General features: G+C 41.6%; 1 protein-coding gene across 1 annotated transcript in view; it reads left to right on the top strand.

Moving 5' to 3' along the window:
- Positions 1–1,336: 1,336 nt before the first annotated feature.
- The window catches only part of mkxa (mohawk homeobox a), a 31,948-nt gene continuing 11,404 nt past the window's right edge, over positions 1,337–21,880 (top strand). Inside the window, exons 1-5 of the mRNA XM_023262675.3 lie at positions 1,337–1,514; positions 2,806–3,077; positions 5,478–5,637; positions 9,212–9,365; positions 13,465–13,830. Of these exons, the coding sequence (XP_023118443.2) occupies positions 2,902–3,077; positions 5,478–5,637; positions 9,212–9,365; positions 13,465–13,830 (856 nt within the window). The 5' untranslated portion in view covers positions 1,337–1,514; positions 2,806–2,901. The remainder of the gene's footprint in view (positions 1,515–2,805; positions 3,078–5,477; positions 5,638–9,211; positions 9,366–13,464; positions 13,831–21,880) is intronic.

The following is a 21,880-nucleotide window of genomic DNA, read 5'->3' as shown; positions in this document are numbered from 1 at the left end:
CTTGGATAAACCCCAAAGGAACAACCAGCTGAGAACCTCAGAACCTATGAGTCATGAGCCCATAATGTGACAGGTTTATAATGGAAGTCAATGAGAGGGTGCATCAGGCGTAATCAGCAGTGGCATGGCTATATACAGTAAGAATCTTTCTGTTTTTTCTGCTAGCTTGGATTGTGTTTGGTCTGAATCTGATGGAATAATTATTGTTGCAGCAGAAGCACCAGGCCTGTTTCTGACACTAACCAGAGCCCTTCAGACATGAGAAGATGAAGATGCTCTGAAGAGAAGATGGCCAGCTTTATTCAGGTATGGAACACAAAGCCACACAAAGCTGTTGTTACAATAAGACCAAATGATAATTTGACACAGAGTAATTGCGGACCAAACTGTGATCTTGAACGGATAGAACACGATACACTCTTTACAAGCATCCACAACAGGTTTACTGCACTGTAAAGTAGGTCTGCAGCAGACAGTGGGTTTAACTCCAGGCTCAGTAAGCAGTGGAGGAGCTGTATAAGATATCCACCCAGCAGGTCTGCTGCAGCATTGAGAGCTTTGCATTTGGAAGAAAAGTCACAAATTCTGCTAGGCTCTATTTAAAAAAAAAAAAAAAATTCTTTGGGGATGTTCACTGTTCACTGCACATTTGTCATTTTAGTAACGTCAAATTTACGCTGCTGTCACATCATATCACCTCAGACAGGTGCTGCATTTTTACAAACAGAAATGACATAATAGGGGCTAAAGTGTAGAATCTGTTGAGATTACACAGAGGGACATGGATAAATTAAGGATCAAAGCCCACCCAGCAGGGTAATTGAACCGCCATGTGGGGTATTTTATTTTAATACAGCCCTCAGAATTACTTTTTTATCACAAGTTTTATGATAAACTAATTTATTAATGAATGATCTTTATATAATGTGCAGTAACTTTTGTGCCATAATTCCTTTGACTTGTTGGACAGTTTAAGCTTTTACTTTCTGGAAAATGGTGCAGAGACCCTGATCTGTAAACTACTTCTGAACAACCTATCAACATTACAATCGCAGATGTAAACATTTTATTAATTATTTATTAACATCTATAACATTATATTATAGCATTATTGCCAAATAAAGATGTTAAACATCGGCAGGAATGATTTTTACTCAGTAAGTCAGTAACATTTGAAACTCTAACACAGTTGCAGTCATTCAGACAGCCTACTTTTTGCAGCGTGATGCCCCCCTCCCTCTCTTCCCTCCGCTGGCCTCGGCCCCAGAACCGGCGTAAACCATCAACAGTATGTTCGCAGGCTCGGGCTGTGTACTAGGAAACATGAGCAGGGTGAGATATTCAGAGTCCCGGGCGGCGCGGCGCAGGCCGCCGGATAAAGCGGAGGAGGAGACGGCGGTCCGTGTGGTTTGAGCTCAGGATCTCAGGAGGGGAACATGTGAGCAGGGAATGGGCGACTGGAAACAGGATTATTGTTCTACACAGCAGAGAGACGCAGGAGGGACCGGGGACAGGTAACTGACCGAGATCCGCTCACATTCTCACTGTAGCTGTAAGACTGGAGGGACGGGCTCAGCTTTGATGTGTTCAGGAGCAGAGATGTAGAGGAGGATAAATAAAGTAAAAGCCCGTTTACCCAACTTTGAATGAACTGGACAGAGTTTGAATGGCTCTTTATTCTGACATTTATCTCACATAGAAACCTGAATATAACGCATCTTCCAGACACATATTATAAATATACTGCAAATAGGATGTTAGTTTGCGTGTGTGTGTTTCACTTGGCGCTCTTAATATTTTGCACCAGGCTGCACGTATTTTGCACCAGGCTGCTGGTGATGTCTCCACATCACGGTGCGTCTTTTCCCGTGTCAGACTCAATATTGAACCTGTGCAGAGAAATTCTAAATTGAAACTGAAGGGAAAAACAAAATGTCACATTTCTGAAGCCCGAAGGGTTGTTTGTTAAGCATTTCAAAAAAGGAAAGCACCAACCAAAATAAACCATTCAGGGATTATAGACATGCGACCGCAGTGCAGAGGAGGCAGAGCAGAAATATTCAAGATGCTGGAACTACAGTCCTACATGACCGCATTTTAAAAACTCATATTTGGTATTTGCAGTCCAAACCACCAAGCCTGCACTGTTAATTCTCAATTCACTGTTGTTTGTAGAAAACAAAGTGACGGCGCATTAAATAGAATTAAATGGAATTTTGTCATGTAAAAAAGAAACATATTTGTGGCTGAAGAATAGAACAAGTCGACTTTTTTGCAGTGCGTAATTACTGCACACAAAGAAAATTAAATTTATTTACCCGCATTACTCATAATTGACCTGCTGACAGCACGGAATCTTCAGAATTTTATTCATTTCTTTTCGATTTGTGTACAGGAGATGCACGCACAGCTCAGCGCCTGTTTGGCATTTTGGGCGCGATGAGTTTGCACAATACTTTGTTGTGATTTGGTTTGTTTAGAAAGAGCGACACTGTAATGACGCATCACAACTGCGCTGTTACGCACGGTCCGATTAAACTCAGGTCGGTCTGCAGGCTGTCGTATAGGCTGTATATGTGTGAGCAGGACCTTAGTCTTGGTTATCCACATATCAAAGTGAAGGTATGAAGCTGTAATTTATCCGAGCAAGGTGTGTTTTCACCGGCTTTAAATAATTGCGTATCTAGGAATGATTACTCCTGGCATTTTTTTATTATCCTCGCCGACCAAAGGTCAAATTTTACTTCACAGTTCATGAGGTGTCTGTAAATACTGCTTTTTAAAATATTCACACTTGTTCCACAGGAGAGACGCGGGGACACTGTGACAAATCCGAGGAGATTTTTTTTTTCCTTTTGAATTTTTGCGCATCAGAGAAACCGGTGGACTTTCTCGCCAACCATGAACACCATAGTGTTTAACAAGTTGAGCAGCCAGGTCCTGTTTGAGGACAAAGCGAAGGAGGTGGAAATGAGCAGCAGAAATTACCTAGAGGTCATCGACGGGCAACATCCAGACCTCCTCTCCAGCAACCAGAGCATCAGAGACAACCAGGCGATCAGACACAGGCGGAGCGGGTATGTGGAGCATTCTGTTATGTTTAACGCTGCTGGTCAGCATGTGTGGATGTGGATTAACTGGAAGCCCCCCGGGATGTTACTGATGACTAACACATCTATTTAACGATTATTTCACTCAGGGCAAGTAAGAGAGTGAACAACAAGAATGGTTTTGTTATCAGAGCTATTTGGTTATCTCTCCACCTTGTGCGTAAAACTTTAGCGAGCAGACTAAATGTCCAGCTCAGATCGGACTTCTTGGGTTACAATCCTATACAGCAATATTTTAATCTATTTATGTGCATGATCTTGCTTGACTTAAAATACAGATCCATTTATTAAATTTCACATTTGTTAAGAAATATCTATCTAGCCGTGCGTAATTACGCATATATGCACAAAAAAATTATAGGGCTATATTATCCACAAGGTTGGTCGGGTATAGATGTAAAACTGCAACTGCTTGTGCTTTACATCACATGAGTGAAATACAAATTTGGTTACTCAGTCAGACTTTGTTCATGTGGTTTTAATGCAGCAGGATGTGATGGAGCAGAGAATTCATATTTACCGCTCAACAATCTGGTCTTTATTTAGGTGTTGATGTTCACAGCTAATCTTAGAATTAATAAGTAGGTCAGCCCTGTTCAGTAGCGTGTCTTATAGAGGTCTCCATCTGTTTCCAATAAATAAATTCACCCTTGAGCTCTCTGTGTGGTCTAGTCAATCACATAAGGGCTCAGTGTTATTTTTTTTTTAAATCTACATTTTATGTAGTTTTTCTGTTAACGGAAGCAGGTGTAAGAAAAGATCACATCCTGACATTATTTGTTTATAGATGCATATTTATTAAGAACATATGAGAGAGACCAGAGAGAAAGCAACAACTTTTATGAGCCTCTTCAAGGAGAAGCTTTCAGTAATAATGAAAGAATATTAGGTGAACTTGTGTAACTGTAAGGTGTAGTCTCAGAGGAACCATCACTACTAATGAAGAACATTAAATCGTTAAACAGAGGTGTGACTGTGTGTGTGTGTGTGTGTGTGTGTGTGTGTGTGTGTGAGAGAGAGAGAGAGAGAGTGTTTAAACCAAAAGTTCAGAACATGGAGTGAAATGTCCTTTAGGATGTTCATAGCGATCTAGATTACAAGGAAAATATTTGTAGAACATGAACCTCAGGCAGACTTTGAGGTTAGACTAAAATATGTTACATCTGCAGTCAGTGGAGCTTTTTGGTGAGATAAAGGGAGAAGTAGAGCACAGCACCACACTGACATCTACAGGTTCAAAAACCTGGAGCTACAGGTGAGACTGAGACCTTCGCAGCTCAGGAAAACCAGCAGACTCCTTTAGATGGACTTCAGAGAAAGATTTTTTAATCTTCCTTCAGGGACTCCCAGAATATCTTCATAATGAATTTATAGCAGTTTCACAATATTTTGTTCTGACTCCACAATGTTCTTAAAAGAGTCGCTGTACTCACCAGTGAGTTGATGTATTGAGGCGTAAGAATGTATATGTTTTTGTTCTTCCATGCTCCATGGTGTAGTCCCTGCTGGGTTTGTCTGTAAGGGAATACCAGAAGTATAATTCCAACATTTTGCCGGACCCTTGTGTGAAGGCTTGGCTCTAACTGTGACCGAGCTACATTGTTCCTGATCCTCTTCTCCTGGGTGTGAAAACTTAATCTGGCAAAAATGTGCGCCTGAGCAAAATGTTTTTGTTTGTTTCATTGCAACGTGTTGGTGGTTTGTGGGACACGCAATGAAAAATAAACGGCGAGTGGCTTTTCTCTCTCTCTCTCTCTCTGTGACTCTCTCTACTTCAGCCTCTCGCTCTGTTTCTGCCTCTCTGTGTCTGTCTCTCCTTTAATCCAACATCTCTTAGCTTAATTGCAGTGCGTTTGGTGAGAAAATTGCCCACTGTATAGAGTGTTCACTTTATGTGTCATGACTAACGAATTCAGACGACATGCCGCTTCATTTAGGACTCCACTTGCAGCTGCTACAACATTGTTTGGTTCACTTCAATAAACAACATGATCCTGATTCTGTTTTATGACATTAAAACCAGATCAGATCACAATCTTCAAAAGGAGGAATTGCATTTTAATGTAGACTGTTTACCAACATTTTATCCTGATGCAATGAGCTTGATGTTATTGACAGATTCAGGATGGGTGCACCATCTATCCTGTGCCTGTAAAGGAAGACCAAATCCTGCAGATTATGTGTTAGAAATACAGATTTTTATAAAGAATAAATGTAGCGGATAGAAAAGACAAAGCAGTCGAGGTTTAGATTAACTGAATGCTAAAATGTGTCCCATAATTCACCTTTACATGGGCTGTTCAGTCTTGTGTGTGCATTAAGTGAGTGTCCGAGTGCCAAATCCATACCGTGCCTGTTTCTCCACAGGGGTCGTCCCAGCGGCGGTAAAGTACGACACAAGCGTCAGGCCCTGCAGGACATGGCGCGGCCGCTCAAGCAGTGGCTCTACAAGCACCGAGACAACCCCTACCCCACCAAGACGGAGAAAATCCTCCTGGCGCTCGGATCGCAAATGACCCTGGTGCAGGTGAGTCTGCTGTCTAGTGGCTTCCTTCAAGCAGCTGGTCAGGTGACAATGAAAACATGAGAAAAAATGAGAATAGTGAGGTATTTCTTTATGCAGCCCAGAGTGTGACCAGCGAGGGTTGGCGTTAAGTTAAAAAGTGAAATTTGATGTCTGTGGTTGAGAGTCAGTCTAATCAGGTCTGAAAAGCTGGATGTTAACTTGCATTTGTAATTAAGAGGCAGTGAGTAGGATGTGTTTTTACATCTTGATCTGCTTATATAACAGACATGCAGTGGTGAATATTGTTCTTTCCTTCTTCCAAATGTTGCAGCTGCCAGTCGGTTCTGTTTTATTTCACAGTATTGTGAAAAACTTGCAACATCTCATTCCTTATCACATTTTGCGTATAACCAGTTTGAAGAAGTTACAGAGGTCTGTTGTAAAACGTGTGGCAAAAATATTTATTTTTCTTTGTTGTACTGTAGTTTTCTCATATGCTTTAAGTCATGTTGCACCTTCTGTTGTTGTGTCCACTTTCTTACAAACGCTGCAACTGGCACTTATGCTGGTTTATTCTTTTATTTACATTTCACAGTTGTGTGAAAGCATAATGTAGTCAGAAATAAAATTTGGAGTCATGTGGAGCAGTGGTTCATAATGTTTTAGGATTAGAAAGAGCAAATTTGTTTGCAAATGGTAAAAAGTGATTTCTTTTGATTAAATTTTAGAGGCATGAATATGTAGAAGTAGTCTGTATTTTAGAAAGAAAAAAGAAAAATCTGGAAAAATTAATCAAATTGTTATTATTTCTGAGTGAAGAGAATGGTTTTTTTTTTTTAATTTTGGGACTTCAAAGAGACCCCAACACAAAGGACAGGAACCACCAATCTACTGTACTTTATATTACGTATTCTTAAAGCCAACAGTGTATCTACTTCAGACTGAATTGTTTTTCACTCACAAAAGCAAAGTGGACAGTTTGACTTTAGCGCCTGACAAACTGACCACTGAGAGGAAAACCCAGCGGTGAAAATGAGTGTGTTTTGTGTCTGGCACGTGCAGCTGTGTATGTACAGTATCATCTGGCTGACAAGGTCACTGATACGGCCTCACAGAGTCTGCAGTGGCTCTATCAGGCCGCCCGCCACGGTGCTTAATCTGGTTCTCATTTCGGGGGCCTGATGGAGCTGTTTGTTTTGGTGCGGGTGAGCAGAGTACGGAGGAATGCTTTGTGTTGGACACCGGGATGCTGTGCTGCGAACACACACACACACACACACACACACACACACACACGCACACACACACACACACACACACACACACACACACACACACACACACTCTCACCGTACATACAGCCTCACACACGAATACGATGAAGCTGACACCCCAGTACCAGCAGGAGGGTCAGAGATCTTAAGGTTGAATGTGGGTGAAGACCAGCAGGCGAATTATTATCACATTTTCCAGCGTGAATGAGGTCTTAAGTTTTTTATTCAGTTGGGTGTTTTTTTTTTTTGGCCTTTGATATTCTGTAGATGAAGTTTGTGTTGCTAAGATAATATGGAAAGTAAAATGCCTGATGCACAGAAAGATTGCCAAAAAAATATCCAGTAAAATATAGTTTCTAGTTTTTCAAAAGTATGAAAATACTACTTTTCTTCATTCAACCCTTAGATGCATAAGTGGGTCAAAAATGACCCGGTGAGGTCGTTTTCTTGCAATATCTTTGTAATAAAAAATTTTTATCTTTTAATTTTCCAGCTATTCCGCAAAAACCATGTTTATAATATCATTCCATTTAAAATTTCAAGTGACCTTTTATACTTTTAATGGAATTGTAATATTTGTATTACTACTCCAAGCTCTTTGTCACTGATAATATCATACAAGAGGTGATGAAGTGATGAGCAGCAACAGCTGGAGGAAAAAGGAAAAATGTCAACAAAATGGATGTTGACGTTCTTCTATTGTTGCTCTGTGTAATATTCTTATTTTTCACTTATCAAAATGTTAAAAATGTGTTATTAAGTGAAAAATAGACACATATTTTAAACATGAAATCATTCCTGTGTGGACAAAAATAGAATACAAACAATAACACAAAATGCTAATTCTTAACCAAAATGACAAAAATGGCATAAAAAAACATTAATTCTGAAACGGATCATTTTTGACCCACTTACGAAAGAGTGTAGGGTCCACTGACTCATGCATCTAAGGGTTAACCATGCATAAGATCTAAAACTGTAATGTTTGGGTGTTATAGCCTCTTTAAAAACATTAGCATTATCACTTTTTTTCTGATGTTTTATAGGCTGAACAATTAAGAACATAATCATCAAATTATCTTATGTGAAAGTATTGGCTACTTGTATCACTGAGGCCCCATTTTCTTCCATTGACTGAGGCTCTTAACAGCCCAGTTCTTCCACTGTTTAGTCCAGACAAACTGCTGTCCCTGCTGCCAGTAATGTGCATTTTTCCCTGGAAACACCCGCCTGGCACCAGGTGTTTAAAGCACCTAAATCTGTCATGTTTTAGCAAAGCAGCCCGTTTTTTCCATGTAAATGTTGTAAATTATTTCTTCAGAGTTTGTGCTAATCCTCCGCTGCCATCTCTCCGTCACCGCTGAAATCCTCGCCGTGCCTGCATGCCGTCTCCTCTACGGTACAGACAGTGCAGACAGGCCACGGGTGAAGGAGCTGGTTTGGCTGCTGGGTTCATCTTTTTAATCTAACTGGGTGTCATCTGAGCAGGCGTGCCATTCTTACTCTTTCCTCTCACCCCATTGACAGCCGTCTTTCCTCCAGTCCTCATTAGCGAGCTGTCCCACGCCTCGCCTCGTCTCACCTCACCTCCCCTCCGGCCAAGCCACATGTACGAGATGCCGCCTCACCCCTGGTGTGCCACAGCGCTGGGTTCGAGACAAAGGGATGTGGGATGGTCTTAGTTAACGAGAAACACGATACTGAAAGAGAGGATCAGAAAAATAAGTACTCTAGCATAAGGCCCCTGTCCCAGCCCCTTCATAAGCCGCTTGAAATCTATTGAGCATGAAAAGTTATTCTAGTATAACATCTAATGGTCTCCCTTCCCAGTGAAAGGAAGAGCGCCGGCTCAAGTGTCTTTTTTATTGCATCTTGAAGACAGTGTTGGAAAAAATGTATTATTGCAGGGATGCTGTGTGAGTCCAGAATAAGCACGGGGGACGTACATCTCGGTTGGAACATTAGTTAATGAAACGTTGCGTTCACTGGCTGTCCAGCGTTTGGAGGGTGTTAAATGTTCCTGCATGGCGTTGATACAGAAAAGATGCATGCTGGGGTGTCTCTGTGGAACATCTGGGATGTTTCTTAAAGCTCACTTTCAGAGAGCTGCTCTGCAACCCGACTCTGTTTCTGTCTGTTGCCGCGGTCTCTCTCGGTTTTTCTGAATGAGACTGATGGCAGGCAGAGAGCAGACGTTTTCAGAGAGGATAGACTTTGTTTTGCTATGGACATGGAGGAGTTTGGAATCAAAACAATAACATATGTTTCTATTTGCCGTGTGCTCCCACTTCCTTCTATTTCTCTCTCTGTCTTTCTCTTAGGTATCCAACTGGTTCGCCAATGCCAGGAGGCGACTGAAGAACACAGTGAGGCAGCCAGACCTGAGCTGGGCGCTCAGGATCAAACTCTACAACAAATATGTTCAGGGCAACGCCGAGAGGCTGAGCGTCAGCAGTGACGACAGCTGCTCAGAAGGTACGGCTAAGATTTGTGTACTGAAAAAACAGGAGAGAATTCTCAGTCTGGCCAAAATGGGCAAGAGCCCCAAAACTTTATGAGCTCTGAGCAGTCCTGGTTCACTGTGTGACAGAGGGTTAGTTGTTTAAGTGTGAGTCTATCTGGAATAATCCACCTCAGAAAAAGGGTTTATATCCATCCATCCACTATCTATACCGCTTAATCCTCATTAGGGTCGTGGGGGGCTGGAGTCTATCCCAGCTGACTTAGAGTGAAGGCAGGGGGACACCTGGACAGGTCACCAGTCTATCACAGGATACATATACAGACAGACAAATACACTCACATTGACACTTACAGACAATTTAGAGTTACCAATTAACTTCAGCATGTTTAAGGACTGCGGGAGGAAGCTGGAGTACCCGGAGAAAGCCCACACATGCACAGGGAGAACATGCTAACTCCATGCAGAAAGATCCCAGGAAGGCCAAGGATCTTCTAGCTGCAAGGCGAAAGTGCTACCCACTGAACCACTGTGCAGCCCTAAGGTTAACGTCAGTGCATAAAATGTTAATGATGATGCTGTTGCAAAGAACCACCCAACATAAAGCAACAATCATGGTGCGGTTCTTTTCATCTCCTGGCATGGCCATTCGCCAACTAAATGCAACATGTAATCAAACAGAAAATAACAACCTCAATATATCTAATTATGAACTGAAATATCACAACATATCGTTCTGGGGCCTCACAGCTTCTGCCACTTTTGAAACAGGAACGACTGATTGTTCTCATCTGCTGATTTCTGCCACATAGTATTAATTGAGAGGATATTTCACCAAGTTCATTTTACTAAAATGCAGTACCTCTCAGCTGTGAAAACAGTCGTACATTATTTTCTGTGGCTAATATAGTACATATTATGTGATACAGTGTTGCATATCAGTCAGTTGTGAGTTCCTAAACTTTAAGTTTTCTCAGCAGAGATAACGATACACAGTACACTCTGTCTCCAAAACACATAACCTGAGTCTCTGTTCCTTGAAATCTCCTGCCTTCATACTGAGAGGCTTTTTATATTTTTTTATTGGTCTCACAAATAACCCCAGATCCAAACTCTGTAGCTCGCTGTGGCCTGATGCAGGCGGATTAATGTAGAACTGCAAACTAACACCTGCGTCACTGGTGTCTTGATATTAACTCTTATTTTTAACACAAGCACAGTTTGCAGTGGTCATAGTGTAAAAGCTGAATCTCAGTCTGACACACTGGTGGTAGATTGCAGGTATTGGCTTACCACTGGCCATGCATCTCACACTGGTTTCTTCTCCCTATTCACTCTTTACATTTTCAAACTCCCCTACTCTTGTAGTTTTTTGGGGGTAAATTGTCGATTTTAATACAAATGTTCTACTAAAACAATTGCAAAGTCACTATTTTAAATGAACACTTTTGGCGCATCCTGTTTTCAGCCCTTTCCAAAACAACTCTGATTGGTTTAAAGACATACAAACAAACCAGAGCTTTATTCCCCCTTAGCAAATAATAATGAGGTGCAGCCAGACCATTCTACACAGCGCTGTGTAGAATGGTCTGGCTGCACCTCATTATTATTTGCTATGGAACATTTTCAACCATCGTCTTGCAGAGGATGCAAGGTAACAATGTAATTGTAAAACCTTTATTCAATTCAGTTCAATTCAATTTTATTTATATAGCGCCAATTACAGGTCAGATTGTCTCAAGATGCTTTACAGAACCCATATGCCAGAACCCCCAGAGCAGTATTTTAATTAATGGATGTCATTACATGATACTTTTTCCTTCATACAGTGCAAAAATTGTAGGTTATTGTGGTTGGTTAATTTTTGATGTGGCATGATGTGCAGCACAAAACACATTATCCATCTTTATTTGTGCTAGTAATAGCGAAAAAATGTTGCAAAGTAAATGTCTTCTCACTTCTCACTCATTGTAGCATAACAGCAGTGACTTGCGCTGTGACCCTTGACCTCTTCTCAGAAATTTCAGGTCATTTTACAGTTCTCTTCTACTAATTTAATCGATATGAAATCATAAGCTACGGTTGTATCCCTGATTCTATATGTCCAATGTAAAAACAGTTGAATTAGTTTGACTGGCAGGGTTTTACTCAGGTGTGCTGTACATTACAGAATGGTGGAAAACTTTTCCATTTGCGTAAATGCTCAGTCCATCACTTTGATTCATGATCACTTCAAAGCTATCACATCATAAAGCCTCTAATGTGATGTGAACCTGATGCACTTTGCAGCATGGAGTTGCTGGGAAAAGTTTCTGACAGCATTCTTCTTGTGTATCCCAAGATTTAAATGTATTATTATGACATGAAATGGGGCCAAAGGTTAGGCCTTCTCCCTCTGTTTTCATCCTAAAGAGGGCTGATGCTATTCAAAAGCATGTTCTGGGTGTATATAAATGGCGAGTGTGTTACCCATTGTAGAGACGTAGAGGCCGGCCGGCAGCGACACGCTGTCATTAGGACACCCCGCTGAGCCAACCTCTGCCTCCAGCCTACAATTGGAAATGAGTATCTCTCTGTCAGCCGTGTACTTAGCGCGAACACATGCACACATGCTGATTCTCAGGGGAGACGCTGCCTTTTTCTACTCATTGACAGCGCGGAAAACATGGTCAGGAAACAGAAAAAAATAAAACTTATATAGTCATGCAGTGGAAGAATGAACAGAAAGGAAGAGCATTGTGGTGTCAGTAATCTCTAATTAAACTTTAGAGGGGGAGAGGCTGAGCGTGCGGCTCACACAGGAATGTGTGCATGGTGTTTGCATTGTGTCTGCCACAGGCCGCTGTACCACCGGAGGCTCTGTATATCTCTCTGACTCTTCTCCTGTCACATTATGGTTATGAAGCTATCCGCAGCCTGCTCCCACTTCTGACCCATGCTCTAAAAGGCCCTCCATTATGTTTGTAAGCCTATGCTTTTGTTCCAGAGACTATTTATGGGGCCAGATCTGACCCCACTGACCCCATGTACATTCCTCTTACTGTCCTGAAATGGTCCAGCTTGTTTTGTAACTACAGTAGCACATCCAAGAGAGAAAATGCTGTTGTGTGCATGGGATTTGGAGTGGCCATGCTGTCAAAAAGGACAAGTTATATTTAAAAATCTGGCAGACCTAAATGTGAAAGGATGCTATCATAAGATTAAAATGACAGATCAGATTTATTATTGTTTGTGTGGTGTCAGAGGAGATGCTGAATTCTACCTCAGACAGTGCAGGGGAAGGAGAACAACCATTTCCATGTGTTTCTGATATATGGGAGCTATAATTTTAATTTGGCCCAGGCTGAATCAAATATCCAACCTGCCTAAATTACAAAATTACAGTCTTGGCAGGGACAGTATCTAGAGTGAACTTCTCTCTGATTTCCCTCCTGCCGGAGGATATCTGGAGTTTCAGTGCGGTGTTTTATCCCCCTCGTTTCTTTCATCAGGTAGGGACCCATGCTTTAATTCAATCTCTTCAGCTGCAGAGCACACTGGAAATTATTTATTTCTGCAGGGGAATGGTTGGGCAATGTGCTTTTGATGGAGAGGAAATCGACGACTATCCGTTATGATTTGGTAATGCGTCTTAAGTCTCGGCTGGGCTTTCTGCTGTTGAGGCGATGCCAGCAGGAGTGCCAGGTTGAAATCTCTCTGCTGTGCTATTTGGATTCAGGATCAGTTCAAAATAACCAGAATGTGAGTTGGAGGAGCTGAGGAGAAGTTAGAGAATAACTTAAACTTGAGACTTGCGCATTTTAGGAAGAAAAGGTGCGACTGCAACACAGATTGACAGTAACTGGAATTGTTTCGTGGTGACTGCAGGAGTACAAAAACAGATCAGCGGTGATGGAGATCTGCTAGTGGAAGAACACAATCGAAGGTGCTTTCTGACAATCTAGATTCTCAGGAAACGCTACTTCGATATGCAAATATATGCACATTTTGTGACTTTTTGAAGAATCAACACAGAAATGATCAATGAATGTGTGGGAACGAGGCCTTTTGCATCATACAATATATTTCTGCTCTCCATCTAAATTCTTATTTTTTTCCTCTTTTGTGGTACAGATGGGGACAACCCTCAGAGGACACAGAACGGCCCTCAGGAGCTCAACAAGCCCATGTACCAGAGTGTCATCAAGAAGGAGGGCTCCTCCATGGTGGGCATGGCCATGGGTATGGGTATGGGCGCTGGTCTGCGTTCGGCCGCCGAAGCCGCCTCGCTGGCCGAGGACTACGTGTCTCCGCCCAAATACAAGAGCAGCCTGCTGCACCGCTACCTGAACGACTCGCTGCGCCACGTCATGGTGGCCAACGCTGTCATGGACGCTCGCAAGAGGAACCACTCCGGCTCCTTCAGCTCCAACGAGTACGACGACGATCTGCTCTCACCGTCCTCCTCTGAGGCTGAGGCGAACTTTGTTTATCGGGCTGGTAAGGAGCCACATTTCTTACATTCTTTCCCCTTCGAGAGTCTCCCTCGCACACACGACATCCTTCACTTTGGTTCTTTTTTCGTCCCCTCCATCTGCACATTTTGTTTTAATTCCTGCAGCTGGTCCATTATTTCCAACTGTCTGCCTCCCTGCCTGTCTGCCTGCCTCTATCTATAGCCTATTACCCTGCATCTCGACTATCTCTGTCGCCATCGCACCCTCTTCCGCTTTCATTTAACGTGGCGTTTGTGTTGCTCAGTGTGATTCTCGTGACTACTCAGATGGAGAGGTAGTTAAGTGGGCTTTGAGCCTTAAAAAGTATTATTAGATTAAAGCAAGGTCCAAGTGTCTAGCACACACACAAACATGTTCTTGTATCTACAGCACAGCAACCCATGTACTGTCATTTAACACACACACACACACACACACACACACACACACACACACACACTAGTACACTGGCTGTCTTTCACCACCTCCAGCCAAGTAGAGATGGAATTCCCCCCAGCCAGCTCTTCTGACTTCTGACCAGGCTTTAACAGGCCAGACACAACAAGGCCATGTGGAACATGCTCACTTTCAGACTACTGTTTGGCACGCCTTTGATCCTGCCATGAGGTCCTGCTGGTAGCACAGACGCAAAGCACACAGGCTGCATGTTTGTGTTAGTGTGTGTGCTGTGTGAAAACGTAGTTCTTTTTTTGACTCAGACTTAAATTAAAAAAGAAAACATCTAATGTCCTAGAAAAACCTTCAGTTTCCACCAAAGGCAACATTACCTCTGATGAAAATCGTTTTTTTCCTTGATAATGTGTCCATATGGTGTTTTTTATATGCTGGAAGATCCATCATGGGAAAAATGAACAGTCAACACTATGACTAAGCATTTATAGCTCAAATCTAGAGCGATCACAGTCTCAAAAATTCTGACTTCCAGAGTTTCCTATGTAACAAATCTAACTAATCCTGTCAACTTGCAAGTGTGAATTTTTGTATCATCATTCCTCTTCGAAATCAGATTCCCAGGTCAAACATGTGAAGCAACTTGCCATTATATAGAGTTTGTGTGTGTAGTTTTAAAGTTTAAGCAGAGTTGTGGTGAGCTGGCATGCTCGAGCTGCAGTGATTGGGTCAGGGTGACTGCAGAGAAAAGCAGGGGGTAAGTAGATCTGAACACTGTAGAGGAAGCAACAGTGTAGAGGCAGGAAGGCATGAAGCAATTATTTTCATGGAGAAAATTTCTAAATATGTAACTGTGATACGCAGAGATGAAATTTTCAGGGGTTTAATCATCAACCAGAGGGGGACTTTAAAAAGCTGATGCCAGATCTGCTTTACATCACTGCTGCTATCATTGGTTACAGTCAGTACAGCTGCAGATATCTGACTTAAGTTCCCTCCCTTCAGAAGTAGCCATTTGCTGCCGTTAAATTTGTGCAGAATGAAAACATCTTCCAGAGCAAGATGGAGTCTGTCTGAAGGCTCCTGTGTCCGTCTCTCTCTGCCTACATTTAGTATTTTCATATTGGTCTGAGATATGCTCCATGCTGTTACTGTGTTTTGGCATAAATAATATTTATTGGCATTCTTCACAAGGAAAAAATCCTTTAAGAAATTCCTTTGTGGACTTTAATGTCACACTTTTATTTAGAGCATTTTATTGTTGGACAAATGTTCAAACCAATCAATTAAAACCAACTCAAAGTTTTTTATTTTTTATTTTATTTTTTTTTAAATCTGGCATACAAAATGATGTGGAAAAAACTGGACAGAAATAAATGGTTCTGAAAAAAATTTGTCCACATTTACTTTTTACTTACATGATACAAATATGTGATTTTGTGTTATTTCACATTAATTCAACTTGAAATTCTGAGTTTGTAGCAGCATCTGACTTGTCTCGAATCAGTTCCAAAGACATCATTAGCAGATATTACAGTATTCATTGTTTAAGTGTTTGCCTCACCAGAGACTTCCTTTTTTAACAATAGTTTCGTGAAAGCAAGTTAAAGCTAATTTCCATTAACCTGTGAGTTAACTATGAAATAACTTGACTTGAGTTTACTCTAAAGGGAGAATAGAAACTTAGGTTTGTAACCCGAACCACCTTAAAATCTGATGTAATGGATGCTGATGTTCCGACAGTCAAGTTAGTGTCAGGTCTTTGCGAATCATAAAACTCTGCCTGCTGCAAAGCTTTTCATAGGGCTTCAACTCGTCTGAGCCGTGAACAATCAAGGTCAGCTCTGTCTTCTTCAGCTCAGAACACTGGGCCTTTGTTCAGTCAGACTTCATAACCAATAGTAATGTTTTCACTTTCTGTTGAGCATGGACAGGACCCGGAGGGGCCGGATTTGAAGGTGTAGGTGGTGGTGTGACTGAGATGGGGGTTTTGTGGAGGGAAGAGCGGGTTTTATAGTGTCTCTCATGGACAAATGTGTTTCATATTATGTGAGCGTGAAGGAGAGTGTGTGTGTGTGTGTGTGTGTGTGTGTGTGTGTGTGTGTGTGTGTGTGTGTGAGTGCGGGGTTTGAATGAAATGCATCAGTGACTGCAACGGGTACAATCCTCCTGATCGAAAAGCTTAAAACCCTGTGACCTGAACGAACATCAGGCTTTTTCACAGCGAGACACCTGTTGAGACTCACAGATGGAGAAGGAAAGAAAGAGATGGATAGACCTAGTGAGACTTATAACTCCCTCTCTACCACATTTTAATAAGACAAATCCCCAAAAAAGGATTAATTCACCTGGCTGACCTGCTGTTTTTAATAGAGAGTAACTATTTTATCTCTATGGTTAATATAATTTCTTGGCGTTGACGTCTCCTCTTGGATTTCTCCGGCTCTGGCACCTTTTCAGAAGTGTTACTCTGTTACATGCAAGAGAAGCTTTTGAATCCACACATGGAAACTTTTCAGAGGCGGTGTTGACTCATGGGATAGAACACCTGCTGGGGCCCTCCGATCCGATCGCCTGGCCGCAGAAATGAAACAAAGAAAAGACGAGAAAATGAAATTTTAATTCCGCATCTGATGTCGCCGACGCAGACAGAGCAAATGAAAGAGTGGAGAGAGGAACAGTTTGAAGCTCAGGTTTGCATCATTTCCTCTACAGTTTTTTTTTCTCCATGTGGGCGGCACATTCCAGATATTTCTGTAGTGAACACATTCTGCTTTTACAAATGCTTTTATTGTGTTTATATAATGAGAAAAATGTTTCCCTGAGTAGCACATTTCACATAAATCTGTATTTTTATCAGTTACTCAGAGGTAGAAGAGGATAAATCAGATTTAAGCTCACTAAATGTCTGACATTTTCAGGCTGTATGGAGGAAAAGAATTTGGACTTGAAAGAAAGAGCTCAAACACAAAACGTTGTCTCTCTGCACATTCTTGTGCTGAATTCCAGCTTGTAAAACAGTTGTGATTGGTCAAAGCAAAAGTGGCGTGCCTGGCAACCATCGCCCCATTGGCTAAAGGTCCGTTAATGGGCCAGTAGCTTGTTGTGGCCGCAGCCTGAGCCCTGTGACTACAGAGGGCAGTCAGACGTGGCAGGAGATGGAGAGTGTAGATTTACCCCAGTGGAAAACTAAACTTCTGCTGGCTTGAAAGGACACACACACACACACTCATGTACAATTCACAGGTCTAATACAAGCACATGCACACACAAATCCAGTACAAACACCCACATGCGCACACACACGCCGCAGTCCAAAGTCTGTGGGGAATTTCATTGAACACAAGGAGCAATAGAATTCCATCACACATGCCAGGGGTTTCATGCCAAATTACCCTTTAATGGGATATTAAATGGCAGGAATCTGACTGAATGTTTTTCTTCTTGCTCGGTACCAGATTCCACCCCGTCCGATATCATATAGATCAGTATTCGCCAAATAAGTCCCAACGTTTCTGCGGACGCAGACGGAGAGATCTCGGTCAAACATTTTACTCGAGATTGACAGTGGTACGTTTTCTCAGGTTCTCTCCTTCATGGACTCTGGTTACAGCTGAGTGCAGTAGTCTGATGGTGAATGTGGAGTGTTTGAATGCGCACAGATTGACATGGAAAAGCATCAATAGCAGCAAGTTTCCAATAATTAGATTTTCAAGTGTCTATTGAATTAAAGTAGTGACTTTCATTTCAGCATCTTGACATACTGATGTTTTGTCAGTGATGTTGGCTGTCAAAACTTTAGATTGGTTGCTAAACATTGCAGTTAACTTTTGTCAGTGTTGCTGCAAAGGTCATGTTGTCATATGTTAAATTAGGTTTGTGGCAAACTTTTGGTGGAAATCTGGCTAAATTAGTGCAAAACTTTATCCATTAGCTTTCCCTATTTTATCCTTTAGGGGGTCACAGGGTGACACTGGGCAAGAGGGTTCACCACTCCATCGCAGGGCAAACACAGACCACATTCAGAACCACATTCACACCTATCGGTACTAATTGGCACATACAAACCGTCAAACAGCAGATTTGAACCCCCAGCCTTTTTGTTGTAAGGCAACAGTGCAAGCCACCAGCAAACTTAGCCAGAAATCTGCTGTAGTTTCCCACAAATTTAATTTACATATAAAAACATAACTTTGCTGTAAAAGTCTGCTAGAAAAACATGAATAATACCATTTCTACCATGGGGGTGGGGGGGTGGGGTGGGGGTGGGGGTGGGGGGACGACATGTTTGAAAATTGTGGAAAAGTTGTCTTTATTTCCACAATGTTGCTGTCAATGGTGACAAATGACAGATTTATGATGCTTTTGACAAACTGATTTCTTTGCTGCAAATGAGAAACAAATCTGCTGCCAACATTTTGCTTTTGTAACATTTGCATGCTAATATTTGCTATTTAAAGGTAAAGGTGGACATTGCTGAATATTTAGTTAATTAGTATATTTAAATAGGCAGCATTTGCCAGATTTCCCAGCCCTCTCACTCCCATTGTCACTTTCCCCCTCCAGCTCTGTCTCTAATTGGTCTACTGTCCGTTTACAGAGCCACGACACCAGATTTTTTAACTAGCACACACACAGAACACACAGTTAGTGGGCAATGAAGGGATGTTCTCTGAATTTTGCCAAAAATTCAGAGAATGGAAAGGGTTGGTTTTGCTGACTCTACCTTTAACACCAAATGTAAAGCACAGATGAGGTCATATTTAGTTTTTTAGCAAACTTGATGACATAAGATGAAAGGTCAAGGGTTACCAAAGTTATACAGCGTTAATGGCAATCCATTTAATTAGTTTTCACCTGCAGATACAACTGTCCGCTGCATGGTGGCACTAGATGAAACATCAGCATCCTCTGGGCAACATTAACGTTCCCACAAATCTGAATGGGAATTCACCCAATAGTTGTTGGGATGTTCCACTCTGGACTAAAGTGGTGGACGGACTCGTAGAGCCATGCCAAAAACTAATTTTTTTGTTTGTCCATTGTTTGTCTGATACACACAATTTAACAAGGGTGTACAGCTATGCTATGTGCTCTGTGAGGCTGGAGCTACTTAGTCACAGCAGTACTAACTGAATCAGCATGCTAAAGTGCTCATAATGACAATAAGCATACGATGACGACAGTACGCTGGTGTTTACTGGGTATAATGTTTCATGTGTTCTCTATCCTAATTTAGCATGATAGCACGCTAAGATTTGTTGTTGAGCCCTAAACATAAAGTACGGCGTAGGATGATGCGATTGACATTAGTTTTGCATGTATTTGGTCATAAACCAAAGTACTGAAACAAGCAAAGGGACCTCCAAAAGTATTACAAATCATCATGAGGGGAACATGAATATCTGGCGCGGGTAAAGATAAAATGTGTGTTCAGACTTGCCAAAATGACTGTTATTATTTCTTTTATTGCATTTTCTGACAGCCATTATATGAATCTGAGGATTTCTGCCACACAAAGAAGCAAACTTCCCTATACTTTACAGCAGAAAAGTGACTTATTTCTATATCAGGTGGTATTTAACACATAGATTCCTTAAAAATCCATCCCACGAAATAGCAGTGTTTAACGGCAGCCGCTTAGATCCTGAGGGCTTTTCAAATTAGGTCACATTGAGTGCCAGACAGTTATTGAATCCTGGAGAGTTTAGTGGCACTTAAGGAGCTCTGGAGTTGTCCAGGTGAATGGAAGAAAACTAATCTTAATGTGGAAAAAAAGGGAGTTTGGATTTCTTGTCTTGAGGTAGAAAGGTAGATGTGATGGTTGTTCATGTGATGGTCACCGATGATAAAAAGAGATTTTTATCATGGCTGTTTTCATATTTTCAACTAACAAGATATACTCAACTGGATTTCCTTTACCTTTAATGTCTCCCTTGTTTCCTCTCTAAAGAGAAAGCCAACTGTGATGATTTATACAGCAGTGTTGTTGAGGGATGATTTAAGACTCTGATGTCTCGCTCACTGACTGATGAGCGGCGGTGTAATTTATCGTAGACCACAGAGCAACAGGAAAGACAAAGCTCAACACAGTTTAATGACAATGAGCCACTCCCGGACAGTGATGGATGCAGCCTGCTCGTCTTAGGAATCCATAGAGGTGGATAGACTGGCTACAAGTTACTCTTTCCACAGTTTCATAGGAAAGGAGAAAAAGAAGACAGAGAGAGGAGGGGGTTCGGGATGTTGTTCCAAGGCAGCGGCTTTTGCCAACACTCACTGCGTTCAGGTTAAACTTTAGAAATCAGTGTGGAAGGGATGAGGGGAGGAGAGGGAGGGAGGGAGGCACTTGTTCCATCCAGATCAAGAGCTGAGTTTCCCCAACAGTGGCCTGCTGGGAGAAGAAAGACAGCATGGTGGCAGTGACTAAGAGACACAGAGGTTGGAACAAATGAGTGTGTGTGTGTGTGTGTGTGTGTGTGTGTGTTCTTGAATTTCTTCTCATAATGATAGGAAGGTGAGGAAAATCCACCAAAGTGAGGACAGATGGCCAGAGTTCACTTTGTAACGGGGCTGTTTTAGGAAGAGGACTGGGACTTGGGGAGAGGGTGAGACTGACAATTAAACTGAGGTGAAGGTAGAGTTCATCCAAATTACAATAACATACCAATATTTTTACCCTCACCCCTAGTGGTGTCTGGCAATGCAGACAGTTAATAATCATAATAACTGCTTCAAAAACTTCTGTCAGTGAAGTGGAGATGATTTGAATTTGATTTGGGCTCTTCAGAGCATTGAAAAATCTCTTCGGGTCCCTGCTGCCAGCAGCATTCTCTGCTAGAAAGGAGCTCCAGTAAAAACTGTCTAAACTTTTTGAGACTAACCAAGCACATAACACAGATGTAAAATAGGTGACACATGAACTAACATAAGATTAAGTAAAATGATATGAACTTAATCTCAATTACTACAAAGAAGGAGAAGTCAGCATGCTTTGCCGCGGTGCAGATGTGCAGATAAATAGAGTGTAGGAACAATTAAGTATCCTGAATGGTTATGTGTGTTTCCCTTTTATGTTTAACTCTCTTAACCCCAGATTCCACCAGTGGCTTTGAAAGGCATGCTTTCTTTAAAAAATAGCCAATATTCCACATTTTATCGAAGCAGGAAACTGTAAACAGAAAGAATTATTGGATTTTCAACTTTCCAATGGTCTTTGATCTAATCATATGTGATTCCATCAGGAAATTGTACCCAATCTGAGCATAAAACAGTGAGATTTTATTACGATCATGTTATCCCACATTCCTCACTCAATAATTCGGCATAAACCATTTTCACAAAGCCGGCAAAAAATCCCAAATAAATTCGGCTTTTTTGGGTAAACAAGTATGGAAACTAATTAGAGAGACTGAGACCAAAATAAAACATAATGAGTCATAAACTAACTGTGACATGGATCAAAAATTGTATACAGAGGAGCAGGTTGTTGGAAGATACATTCAGCATGGTGAAACATCTTTCTACAGCTGAGGTTGTAAAAATGTAAATAGGAAAATATCTATAGGTAACACCTGTGAACACTTGGAGAAGTGTTGTACATGTTTATTATAGGTAGTTTTGAATTTTGTAAAACAAATGAA

The sequence above is a fragment of the Amphiprion ocellaris genome, chromosome 22 (assembly GCF_022539595.1).
Source record: "Amphiprion ocellaris isolate individual 3 ecotype Okinawa chromosome 22, ASM2253959v1, whole genome shotgun sequence".
NCBI lineage: Eukaryota > Metazoa > Chordata > Actinopteri > Pomacentridae > Amphiprion > Amphiprion ocellaris.
Note: the sequence above shows the minus strand (reverse complement) of the source record. Positions and strands in the feature narration are given on the sequence as shown.